Genomic DNA, 13,048 nt, shown 5'->3' on the forward strand with positions numbered 1-13,048 from the left:
CTGAGGATAAACGGGGAATATTGTAGGAATAGCGTTGGTATCTGTACCACTGGACTGGTTCATATGAGTTCACACAGAGTGAAATCAAGCGCATTGTAGACACCAAAGCCCCAGACAAACTGGAGACAGCCCACTAAACCGACTGCTGGAGTCAGGCGTCTGCTCCCTCCTGTGCTCTGCCCTGTGCCCACCCGGACTAGCATTGCTCTTGTCTCATTCCAGCTTATGAAGGCTCTGCTTTGTCCTCGCCATCACTTCTCCTTTTTCAACACAAGGCCATGTTTGCTAGTATCTTAGTATGACTGTGAATACACCACCCTTCCTTCTGCCAGGGCTCAAGCAACGGGCCACACATTGCCAACTTCCTACGATATCGGACTTGAGATTCATTTAAAAATTGACTACGGCGGAGAGAGGGATGAACAGACAGAGCATAGAGGATTTTTAGGGAAGGCAAACTATTCTGTGTGATACTGTAATGGGGGAAACATATAGTCATACATTTGTCCAAACCCACGGAATGACACCACCATGAACCCTAAACTATGAACTGTGGATAATTATGTGTGTCAATGCAGGTTTTTTAAGTGTAACAAATGCACCACTCTGGTGGGAAATGTCGCTAATGTGGTGGGGAAGCTATGCCTGTCTGGGGTCAGGGTTCATAAGAGAAATCTCTGTACCTTCTGCTCAATTTTGCCGTGTACCTGAAAGTGCTCTAAAACATAAAATCTATTTAAAAAAATTGGTCACACACACACATTTGCTACTAAGATGGGTTCCAACAAATGTGAAAATTTAAGAAATCTACCTCTTTATTTAACACCAAAGCTAACATCAAGTGTTTATTTTAAAAAATAATGGCACCTGCTTTGAATTCATTGATGACACCACAATGGGGTGAAAATCTACAGGGAATTCACAATTTTAGGCTGACATGAAACTAAGTAGTAACTCACAAAATGGAAATTCTGCAACAAGCCTCACAATAAACATTTCCAGTTTCTACTTTCAGAGTTGCTAACTACTGCCTAAACATATCTTAAACACAGAGCACGTTTTGTTGAAATATTTCTCTTAGGACAAACACAGTAGACATGCTTTAAATAAATTAAAGTTGCAACACATAAATCATTCCTAAAACAATCAAGGTGCATTACTTTCCAGCTTCTTATAAATAGAATTGTACTGATTTCAGGAAACTATAGGTTAGTTCTGTTTCATATCTTTTTTTTAACATCTTATCTAGTTTTGATGTGAATAAGCCAATTTCATTCTTTGCAGTGATTTATCTTTTTAAACCAACTCGTTCCTTTGTGCATATGCTAACTTTAAAACACCTCTTCACATAAGCCCTGAATTTTAAGTGATGCCATTTCTTCCTACCCCCAGCCCACTCCTCAGAATTACAGAAACATGTAAAATAGGTTGTTTAATCACACATGTTCACATGAATAAATATATTTAAATGTTTTTCCAAACCAATACAATATCTGGATTCACTGCAAAAACGTTCCCATTCAATGCAAAATAATTTGGCACAATCCAACCAAAAAAGACAAAAGTAATTAGTTGCCTGAGAGAAGCTAGTTCCTCATTATTACTGAGCCCATAATTAAACCTGATATGCTAGAGAAATGGCAGGCAATAAACACACAGAGTGGGGCAATATTTAAATGAAAACAAGAGTGACAGAGCTAGAAAGAGCGAAAACCACATGAATGCTAATTGACAGAGAAGGATAACAGCCTCCGCGGCTGAAATGAAAGATGGAGTTTCAGATTTCCTTCTGTGAATAGCTGACAAGGACCACGCAGGCAAAGAGGCTACTGTTCCAAGCTAGAAACTTGGGACTAATCCCACATTCATTGTCCAAACCCAGCAACGAAGTGCTTTTTTGCTGTTTCACTATGGGTTTCCTTTTTTTTTTTTTTTTTTGGCGGTGGGCGAGGGAGGGTGTTCTGGTTTAATCATATTCAAAGTTTGAACTTGAAATAACCAACTCAAGACCCACAGGACAGTATGTCACCAGATAAATGCAGTGCTAGAATCCAATGTCCAGCATCTAGACTCAGGAATGTTTGCTGAGCGACCAGGCGGTGCTTACCCACCCAACAAGCACTTTCATCTTGGGCTTGGCCCAAGATGTTTACCATAAATGAAAGGTGTGGAGAAAGGATTATAGTTGACACAAACATAAATTAAATATCCAATTCCAGCATATGTTATAGCTACATCACTATTTTTAATTGTAATATTTCTAAAATGTCATTTAATCTCCTTACGCATTAAAGAGAACAGTAGGAGTGTTTATTCCTTAAGAGAGAATAAACTGTAGAGATTAAGTTTCTTTCGAGTGTATCATCTTATTAAAAAGTACAAAGTTTCATGAACTTTCAACAAGACTGCGAAATAAATATACCAGGTAGGTTGAGCCTATCGAAGTGAAAACAAGGTTATTTGACATTTAGTGAAAGTCAATGAAAATATGAACTCTTTAAAAGGAATTCATGATCCAGGTAGGAGGATTTAGACCCTACAGTATGTTAGAATAAAGCTAGTTTCTAGCAGGTTCTGTTAACAGCTCCAGACTAGAAGGGACAGAGTGTGCTACTTTTCATTCTCTTCTCTACTTCTGTCACTGAGGAGAAGATACACTGATCACAGGTCTGAGAAGTGTACATTAAAGCACATTTGCTAGGCTGAGCACTGGAATGGTGTGAGCTAGTGTGAGAATGAGGCCTACATCTTCTTGGACCATCCCAGAGCCCTTCACCTAAGGGTTAGAAATCTCTCATTCTCTAAACTAACAGCAGCACTCAATCCCTGGTGTGTCCAAAGTGGTGCTTGGAAAGATTCACAGATACCAAGAGGGGCCCATGCAGGCCCCAGGTTGATTTAGGAGTGTAAGTTACACTCAGCTCTCAGCCCACGCTCAGTCTGATGTCCACAGGTAAAGGGTAATGCTGGCCATGGAAATACAAAAGCTGAAGGAAGCACAACATTCTCTCTGCCTCCCTGCCTTGCACCTGGCCTCCTTATCTGTCCCCTGGACTTGAACGATCAGTGTATACACATCAGCGTGGGAGACCACGGGGAGTCTGACAATGAAAGGAGAGACAGTCATGAGATCGGGGTGGGACTGGTAATTCCCTCTTCCCTGAATCCAAAATACTTTATCACCAAAGATTTCATGAAATGACATTTATTGTTTAAAAAAGCATGAGTCTGGAATTAGATCGTGGTGATGGCTGAACAAGTTTGTGAATTTACTAAAACCACTGAATTGCACACTTAAAAAAAAAAAAGCAAGCTTGAGCTGCATAAGTCCAACTCATACACACTGGACTTTGTACTAAGTGCTCAACTATTCCATTCTCTCAGACTATGGCACATTCTGTCACATTTTTTTCCTTCAGGAGATTTCCCTCAGAAGAGCTGTTTGCAAAATATTGCACTTAATTTGAATCCAGGAGACCTGATGTCTTCTGTTAGAAAATGTGCACTCACATGCTTTCCTGCCTGCAGCAGCTGGCGGGAGTGGTGGGACAAGGGGCTCAACAGCAGTTTCCATGAACATTGTTTACATCTTCCTCTTTGTTATATACACAGAGACACAGATTTAAAGGAAAGTATCATCTGGGCTGAAGGTGGTGAACTGTATCCCCCAAACAGGGATGTGAACTTTTGAATGCTTTCAGCGCAGAGGCAGTGTGGCCATCCTAGTACCTCAGGACTTACGTTCAGCGAGATGTTAAGAGACAGGGGGCAACCTTGGCTCAAACGCTGGACTTATTTATTTTATTCTTGCTAGCCTTTCACATCTTGAAAAGGACACTCTCAATCTTCATCCGGGTAAATTGCCCCCACTAATCTAGCCACCACTCAGTCACACCCCATGTCCTCGTTTCCTCATGCTTTCAGCGTTCTGACACCTCAGTCCACTTTAACTTTAGAGGCTATGATTCCGTCGTCCTTCAAGGAAAAAACTGTAACATGACCGTCATTTGTTTTCATTTCCTGAGTAAGCTTTGCAGTCCCTCACAGACCTGTGAATAAAATGAATCACATAAAGTGAATCATATCCTCCAGGGGGGCTTATCACAATCAAGATTTGCCACAAAACAGCCAGGCATGGTGGCTTGTGCCTGCAGTCCTGGCTGCTCAGGAGGCTGAGGTGGGAGGATCCCTTGAGGCAAGGAGTTTGCGACCAGCCTGTGCAATATTTAGCAGAACACTGTCTCAAAAAAAAAAAAAAAAAAAAAAAAGATTTGCCAAAACACAAACCTTCAGAGTAGTGCTCAAGGGATTCCAAATTAATGTTAAAGTCACAGTCTGATGAGGGATCTGAAAACATTCCTGCGCACTCTGAAGGCTGGGCATTTGCTAGCCAGTTCAAATAAAATCAGGTGTCTGTTTCCTGCGTATGAGAAGGGGAAAGCTCCATTCATAAATCCCTATGTCTTACCATTTAAAGTGTAACAAAACCCCTCAGGTAGACTTGTTGGATAACAGGTGTGTGACAAGATTTCCATCTTACAGGGTCACAAACGACTGACCGCTGTGGACACTGGGTACATGACGGGACCTATGGTTGCCTGGAGACAAGCAGGGTGGATCACACGGGGACCAAAGGCCACAGTGTTTAACACTGCCCAAGCCTGTGGTTCTTCATTCCCTGAATCATGCATATCCTTGCTTTTTATAGGACTCACAGAAAATAACCATTAGCAATTGTGAAGCTCAATTCTGACAGAGACTTAGGAGAGAGACCTTTCTTCTGGATCACCAATTACGCCAAAGTCTCAATATACAGAGGTTTACCACGCTGGGCTAGTCAGGTGGGCAGGAAATCGGTCTGATTAAGGCAGTGAGCAAGGTAGGAGAGCTCTGAAATAGATTCGTGTTAACGAAGTACAAGGACTGAGTTGGCAACTGCTACCGAGTTAAGAGAATTGTAGTTATTTACACCACACAGCCCTAGTTTTTCTTGCACACGAGTCTGCACAATCATTCATTGTAAAATTTGGTAGTATGCACAGAGTTTTCTTTAAAATAAAAGCTTGAAAGAACTTGAAGGCAGGAACCAGCGGCTTCATCTTGGTATTATTATCCTTTCTATGGCACACAGGATATGGTCCCAGTTTTTACAAAATATAGCAAGAAGAGTCACAGCAAAGAAGGTGCCAAGAATGTGGCAGCGGCTCTTCATCATGGGCGAGACGAACTTCGCGATGGTGGATACACACACTAAGATGACAGTCATGAAGGCCAGGATCACGTTGATGCACTTCCCCAGGAGAACTTTAGCATTCACGGTGTCTGTCTGCAGAGCTTGCTGCTCTTGCTGGTGGAGCTCCAGCTTAGAAATGCGAGTCTGGCAGGATTCCAAGGCTTCCTGTGGGCAAGAGGGACAGCAAGGGTCAAACGGTGTTGGGATCGTGAGCAACATGCGAGTGCTCGCTCAGCCGTACACAAAAGCCCCGGCTCCGAAAGCCCAATGCCCAGGTGGCTGCAAATCCCCAAACTGCTGATGAGGGTGACAGACAAAGATGTGGAACAAGAATCCCAGGCTCACTTTCTCCTGTTGCTCACGAGTAGAAGAGCATGTGGACACAACCACAAAATACCACAAATGAGGAAGTATGGCTAAGTTTTTTGACTTTACTTTTTTTTTTTTTTTTTTTTTTTTGAGACGTAGTTACCTTGCTCTGTTGCCAGGCTGGAGTGCAGTGGCGCGATCTCAGCTCACTGCAACCTCCGCCTCCTGGGTTCAGATGACTCTCCTGCCTCAGCCTCCCAAGTAGCTGGGACTACAGGCACGCACCACCATGTCTGGCTAATTTTTGTATTTTTAGTAGAGACGGGGTTTCGCCATATTGGCAAGGATGGTCTTGATCTCCCGACCTCGTGATCTGCCCGCCTCGTCCTCCCAGAATGCTAGGATTATAGGTGTGAGCCACCATGCCCAGCCTACTTTATCTTTCTTTTTTTTTTTTTTTTGAGACAGAGTTTCACTCTGTTATCCAGGCTGGAGTGCAGTGGCGTGATCTTGGCTCACTGCAACCTCTGCCTTCTGGGTTTAAGCTATTCTCCTGCCTCAGCCTCCTGAGTAGCTGGGATTACAGGTGCACGTCCCCACGCCTAATTTTTGTATTTTCAGTAGAGACAGTGTTTTACCATGTTGGCCAGGCTGGTCTCAAACTCCTGACCTCAGGTGATCTGCCTGCTATGGCCTCTCACAGTGCTGGAATTACAGGCGTGAGCCACCGTGCCCAGCATGACTTTCCCCATTTTTGAAATAAAGTGATATAAAATATTGGTGCCTGTTGGTGCCATCAGGGACAAAGCAGAGAAGGAGGGAGGTTCCACTCTGTGACTACTCCACCTTCAGCCAAGGAGTGTGTGGGATCTCCAATGGCCAGTCCTTATTTCCATTGCTCAAAGATTTTGTCCATCGGTTAGAGATTGGCAGAGGAAGGCGAGAGAAGGGAGGGGCAGGGACTGGGGCTGACTGCGGGGCAACTGTGCTTTCACCTGCTCTCTGAACACGGTGTTACTTAGGACACCATCCGAAGCTATCTCCCTGGATCTCATCCATGCCAAGTCTTCAATTACTAAGACACAAGATGACGACAACTGATCTAATCTCTAGGCCAATTCTCTCTTCTGAGATTGACTCACAGATCTCCGTGCCTCTTTGACATCTCCATCAGAGCTTCTTGAAAGCACCTCAAATGCAACACGTGCAAATGTGACTTCATGTATTGCAGCTACCCAACACCTGCAGTCAACCCTGTTCCCTTCCAGTGTCCTTCTCAGAGCAGAGCACCATGATCCATCCAGTTTCTCATACCAGAAGCCTAACGTGCATACCCTGACACCCTTCTCATCCAACCCGCCACCCAGCCACAGAGGCAACATCCAGTTTCTAGCTCATTGGTCCGGTTCTCTTTCCACCTAAGTCACTGGGATCTCTTGCCTGCAATAACCTTACATGAATTTCCCTATATATCCTTTTGTTCCCCACCCTCACAAATCCATTTTCCACAGAGTCACCCAAGTGGTCTTTTAAGGATACATATTTGATATCACTCCTTTTCATAAAACCTTTCCAATCTTTAATATGGCCTTCTGAGGCCTTGCAAGGCCCAGGTTCAGCTCCCTCTCCTCCCTCAATGACTTCATGCCAGCCCCTTGCCCTGTCATAGTGCTCTGGCCTTTTCCAAGTTATTTTTTTCTTTTAAGAGACAGGGTCTCACTCTGTTGCCCAGGCTAGGGTGCAATGGCACAGTCAGAGCTCATTTCAACCTCAACCTCTGGTCTCCTGCCTCAGCCTCCTGAATGACTGGAATTACAAGTGCGAGCCACCACACCCAGCTTTATTCTAAGTTCTGAAAAGGAGCATAGACTCACCTCAGGGCTTCTGCACATTCAGTACAGTCTGCCTGAGATGTGTGCATCCCCCACTCCGTCCCTTCTTCACCCGTGGATCTCCCACTCATTTTTTAGGTCTTGCCTTGATTGTCACACCCTTGGGAAGCCTTTCCTGATCCATGAGATGAGGTCAAGTCTCCCTTCAGCTCTCCTCCCCAACCACGAGACATATGCTGCCTGAGGACAGGAACTAGCGCATCTCGCATTTGCTGTCCTCTCCAGCACAGAGCCAGAGCCAGGCATGAAGCACGTGCCACACACTGGCTGAATATGAAAGAGACAGCTAGGTGCCAGGAAGAAAATGTGAGGCTTGACAGGTACAGTGGGGCGTGCTTGTAATCCCAGCGCTTTGGGAGGCCAAGGTGGGTGGATCACTTGAGGTCAGGAGTTCAAGACCAGCCTGGCCCATATGGTAAAACCCCATCTTTACTAAGAAAATATAAAAATTAGCTGGGCATGGTGGCACGCACCTATAATCCCAGCCACTCAGGAGGTTGAGGCAGGAGAATCACTTGAACCCAGGAGGCGGAGGTTGCAGTGAGCCAAGATTGTGCCACTACACTCCAGCCTGGGCGACAGAGAGAGATGGTTTAAAAAAAAAAAAAGAAAAGAAAAGAAAAAAGTGAGGCTTGAGAGAGAAACCTCCAAGCCTGCTGGGTGAAAAGGATCTAACTAGAGGTAGTACAATATGCCGTTCTCTGTTCTAACTCATGTGCCAATCTGTGTTTGCTCAATTAAAATATAGTCATCTTTTCAGGTTTTAAACAAGCATAATGGCTCCAAGATTGATTTGTTTTTCTTCTGCTGAATAACTCTATGGGCCAAAGAACAGGTTCTCTGTTACTATAGTAACTTCTATTATACTAGGCTACCAACGAAAAGGATAAAACTTCTTCAGATCTTCACATCCTAGAAAGTGCTGGCTTTCACCAGTAACAGGCATGTACCAGAAATCACGCGTTCTTTTCAACGACTTAAGTCCAAGGTTTCCTCCATTTTAGGCGTAGCACAGAAAAGGTGATGGAACAAGACAAAAGACCAACCTTTTAGGAAAATCCATGAACCTTTGATTATAAGATGAATTACATGTACAAGTAGACTGATCTTAGGATTGCCTTACAACTGCTGTCAATTTTTTTTAACGAAAAGAAAAATCCAAGAAAATTAAGCAGTGAATTGCAAGGAATTTGAGTCACAGCAGCCCGAGTATTCAGCCCCACAATTTTTGGTACTTCCTTGGGTCCAGTCATTAACTTATTGGGGATGATGACCATAAAAAGGGATTATCTTGAAACGTTTTTAATAGGGAATTCAGGGTTTAAAAAACCACTCAGTTGTTTAAAACGACAAAACCCTTGCATCCCTGCAGGCAACAGCCTCTCTGTCTCCGGCAGCCCATTCCCTTTGTGCAACCCTGTCGGTAAGAACAAAACAAATAAGAAATAAAGATGAAGTCAAAACGCTCAACTGCTAGAAGCCCTGAGGAATGTGGCTACTCCCAGATGTAACAAAAGGAATGGCCAGTATTTATTTTTTGACTGTTTACTATGTGCCAGGCAAAGATTTCAAGACCTTACATGATTATCCCATTTAATCTTCTTGACAACCTTTTGAGGTAGAGCTCATTAATCCTTCCATTTTATTGAGGAGGAAACTGAGGCACAGCGCACTAACTCATCCAGGGTCACACAGCGTAGGTGAGGACGGCCAGGATTCTAGCCATCATGACAGGGAAGGCGCTCCAGTCATTCACACAGACGTCCTCTTTGCACTTTTGAGTGAGAGATGAAACCAGAAAATGTCAAAATGAACCTCTCTAGATTTTTAAGTTCCCTTTATGTGGTCCCTCCCCGCTTTATCTGTTGTCCTTCACCACTAAAATATGTTTGTTAAAACACAGAAGAACAATATTAACCCAAACTATCCCCTAAATAAGAAAACCATGCATTCATATACCACCCAGTGACACTCGAAACATGCTCTAAAATAGAACCACTCTGTGAAGCAACTGTACTGTTCACTTGGCAGTATTTTTATCTGTTTGTTTTTTGGAGACAAGGTCTTGCTCTGTCACCCAGACTGGAGAGCAGTGGTGCGATCATAGCTCACTGTAACCACAAACTCCTCCCTCCTCAGCCTCTCAAGTAGCTCAGGTTATAGGCATGCCACCCTGTCCAGCTATAATAATTAAAAAAAATTTTTTTCTAATTATTTGGCCAGGGTGGTCTCGAACTCCTGGCTTCAAATGATCCTTCTACCTCAGCCTCCCAAAGTGCTGCGATTACAGGCATGAGCCACTGCACCCCGCTCACTTGGCAACATTTAACATTTAAATGGGTTCAAGTTTCTCGAATCAGCCAGTGGTGAAGCAAACTCGCCTAATCTAGAACAGGGCCAGAAACCTCCCAAGTGTCTTTTGAGATGTGGTCTCTGGGGGCAGAATTTCCCATCAGCTCTAATGTGTTGGTTCCCAGAATTGTCCAAGTAGGCATCTGGGATTAGCACAGGCTCAGCCCTCAGCAGAGTGGAACAAAATGTGACCAGTTGAAACTCCAGCTCACACACTGCGGGAGAAAGCGCTATCTTTATGTTTAATTTTCTCCCTTGTAAAGTGGGGCTTGGACTCACAGCCTTCAGCCTTCCTAGAGCTGGAGAAAATGACTACTGTCCACAGAGAAAATCCATAAACATGAAGCTGGGCATTGCTTGAAGAGTACTTTTTAAAGAGACACAGGGCCTTACTCTGTCACCCCCCAGGCTGGAGTGCTTTGGCACAATCACTATAACCTCGAACTCCTGGACTCAAGCCATCCTCCCACCTTGGACTCCTGAGTAGCTGGGACTACAGGTACACGCTGCCACACCCAGCTAATTTTAAAAAGTTGTTTTTAGAGATCGAGGGGGTCTCACTATGTTGCCCAGGCTGGTCTCGAACTCCTGGCCTCAAGTGATTCTCCTGCCTCAACCCACCAAAGTGCCAGGATTATAGGTGTAAGCCACCAGCCCTGGGCAATTTTTTTTTTAAGGCAATCAAGGAACCTGGGGTTGTTTCACTATGTGCTAGGATCACATTAGGTAATACTGGAGCACAACTTTGTTTATATTGATCCCATTATCCTTTCCTTCCATCCACCCAGATCCTACCCAGTCCTTCCAGTCCCGCCTTCTCCAGGACATTCAATTACATTCCTTCCTTAAGGATGATTTGCAAGACCTTGTTTAAGCCACTTAACCTCGTTGTGCCTTGGTCTCCATATCTGAGAAGTGGGGATAATAACAGAAACTACCTTAAAGGGTTGCTGAGAAGTAAATGGGAAAAACAGAAACCTTTGAAGTGCCTTGCTAGTATTGAGCACACAGTATGCACTGAAGTGCTTTAATTTCTTACAAATATGAATGTTGTTATTATTATTTTATTTATTTATTTTTTGAGACAGACTCTCGCTCTGTCATCCAGGCTGGAGTGCTGTGGTGCAATCTCAGCTCATTGCAACCTCTGCCTCCCGGATTCAAGCGATTCTCCTGCCTCAGCCTCCCGAGTAGCTAGGACTACAGGCGCGTGCCACCATGCCTGGCTAAATTTTTGTATTTTTAGTAGAGATGGGGTTTCACCGTGTTAGCCAGGATGGTCTCGATCTCCTGACCTCGTGACCCACCCGCCTTGGCCTCCCAAAGTGCTGTGAGCCACTGCGCCCAGCCATGTGAATGCTATTATTTTATCGATAAGTGAATAGGCTCAAGTCTTACTCAGGGCCACACAACTGATACGGTAGATGTGGGACTGAACGTGGAAATGTTTTGCCGCCAAATGACTGATTGCTCCCACAGTCCACAGCTTGCTGGGCACCATATGGCTACATTTCTGTGGCTCACAGAGTCCGCGTCATGTAACTTGGCCCATGTGTGTGCTGTCTTGAGTTCTTTGGCGCTGCGCTATCCCACACTCTCCACCTAGGCAGTGAGCTTCTTGAAGCCAGACTTTGTCTCCTATTTTTACATTTTACAGGTTTGGTGGTGATGGGCTGGGGTGGATAATAAATACTTGTTAATTGATTTAGACAGAAAGTATAAAGAATATGGTCTCTTAGCCAGGCACGGTGGCTCACACCTGTAATCCCAGCACTCTGGGAGGCTGAGGTGGGTGGATCACTTGCAGTCAGGAGTTTGAGACCAGCCTGGTCAACATGGTGAAACCTCGTCTCTACTAAAAATACAAAAAAATTAGCTAGGCGTGGTGGCGTGTGCCTATAGTCCCAGCTACTCAGGAGGCTGAGGCAGGAGAATTGCTTGAACCCAGGAGGCAGAGGTTGCAATGAGCTGAGACCGCCCACTGCACTCCAGCCTGGGCAACAGAGCGAGACTCACCTCAAAAAAGAAAAAGAAAAAGAAAAAAAAGAATATTGTGTTTTTACTTACTAATGTCTACAACATGAACTAGTGGGGTTGTGCAGAGAAAATGTTTGTGCAGAGAAAACATTTTGTCCCAGGTGCCAGAAACACTCTAGGACTTAGGTATAAACATTTAGATTGGTAAATGAATTAAGGCCAGGGAAGAGCCCAGGTCTGTGTCTAATCACAAACAGAAGGGTACCTGGATGTCCCGTGAGCGCTCGTAGGCCTGGTAGGCCACCTTCTCCTCAATGCTGGCCAGCTCCTGCTTCAGGTTGGCCGTCTCATGCTGATGCAGGTCCGTCAGGTCATGCAGCTGGTCCTCCAGTCGCTCATACCTTTAAAAGAGAGGAGCCGATTCCGAGTGTGACATTTCACAGCACACTGCGAGACGATGTCCTTTCCATTTTCCTGTGCCAGTACCTTTTGGCTTGCTCTCATCCCCTGATGGGCTGTTTTTCTAAAAGAGTAAGGCTAAGCTGTGAGAAATGAGCTTTTGCATAACACTGAGTCCCAGCTCTGGAAAGATCCAGTCTCTGGGGTCTTGACTCTCCGTCCTTGCCACTGACGGTACACACAGGTCAGACTAGCACCTTCGCTAGCTGCAGTGACCTCAAGATAGAGCTCATCAGCTGATGCATTCGCCAGGGTCAGGCAGGAGACAGGGCTCTGTGGGATCCTGCTAATGCAGGGCCAGGACCTCTGGTGTCTGTGGTGCCTTCTCCCTCTTCTGCTCTGACACTGTTTTTGTGGTTCATGGCCAGAGAACCCACAGGGAAAGCACCATGCTTTTAGTATCACCTTCTACTCTGGAGTCAACTCTACTATTTCCCAGCACGCAAACACACACTGATTATGGATTTCAGCTCTTGGAACCTAAGTGACAATACAAAACTAAGCTTATTACAAATTATAGATGGCTCACCACACGGTGTTTCAAAATGTCCAAATCTAGGCCGGGTGTGGTTGCTCAAGCCTCTAATCCCAGCACTTTGGGAGGCCGAGGCGAGCAGATCACGAGGTCAGGAGATCAAGGCCATCCTGGCTAACACGGTGAAACCCCGCCTCTACTAAAAACACAAAAAACTTAGCTGGGCATGGTGGCGGGCACCTGTAGTCCCAGCTACTCAGGAGGCTGAGGCAGGAGAATGGCATAAACCCGGGAGACGGAGCAGTGAGCCGAGATCGCGCCACTGCACTCCAGCCTGGGCGACAGAGCGAG

The 13,048-nt window shown here is 45.0% G+C and overlaps 1 protein-coding gene across 6 annotated transcripts in view; it reads right to left on the minus strand.

Moving 5' to 3' along the window:
* Nucleotides 1–793: 793 nt before the first annotated feature.
* The window catches only part of TMCC3 (transmembrane and coiled-coil domain family 3), a 309,980-nt gene continuing 297,725 nt past the window's right edge, over nt 794–13,048 (minus strand). For all 6 annotated transcript variants that reach the window (XM_037996694.2, XM_073021001.1, XM_008004264.3 and 3 more), the window contains 2 exons: nt 12,029–12,164; nt 794–5,398 (listed from right to left, as the gene is read on the minus strand). In XM_037996694.2, coding sequence (XP_037852622.1) covers nt 5,096–5,398; nt 12,029–12,164 — 439 coding nt within the window. In that variant the 3' untranslated portion in view covers nt 794–5,095. The remainder of the gene's footprint in view (nt 5,399–12,028; nt 12,165–13,048) is intronic.

This window comes from Chlorocebus sabaeus, chromosome 11 (assembly GCF_047675955.1).
Source record: "Chlorocebus sabaeus isolate Y175 chromosome 11, mChlSab1.0.hap1, whole genome shotgun sequence".
NCBI lineage: Eukaryota > Metazoa > Chordata > Mammalia > Primates > Cercopithecidae > Chlorocebus > Chlorocebus sabaeus.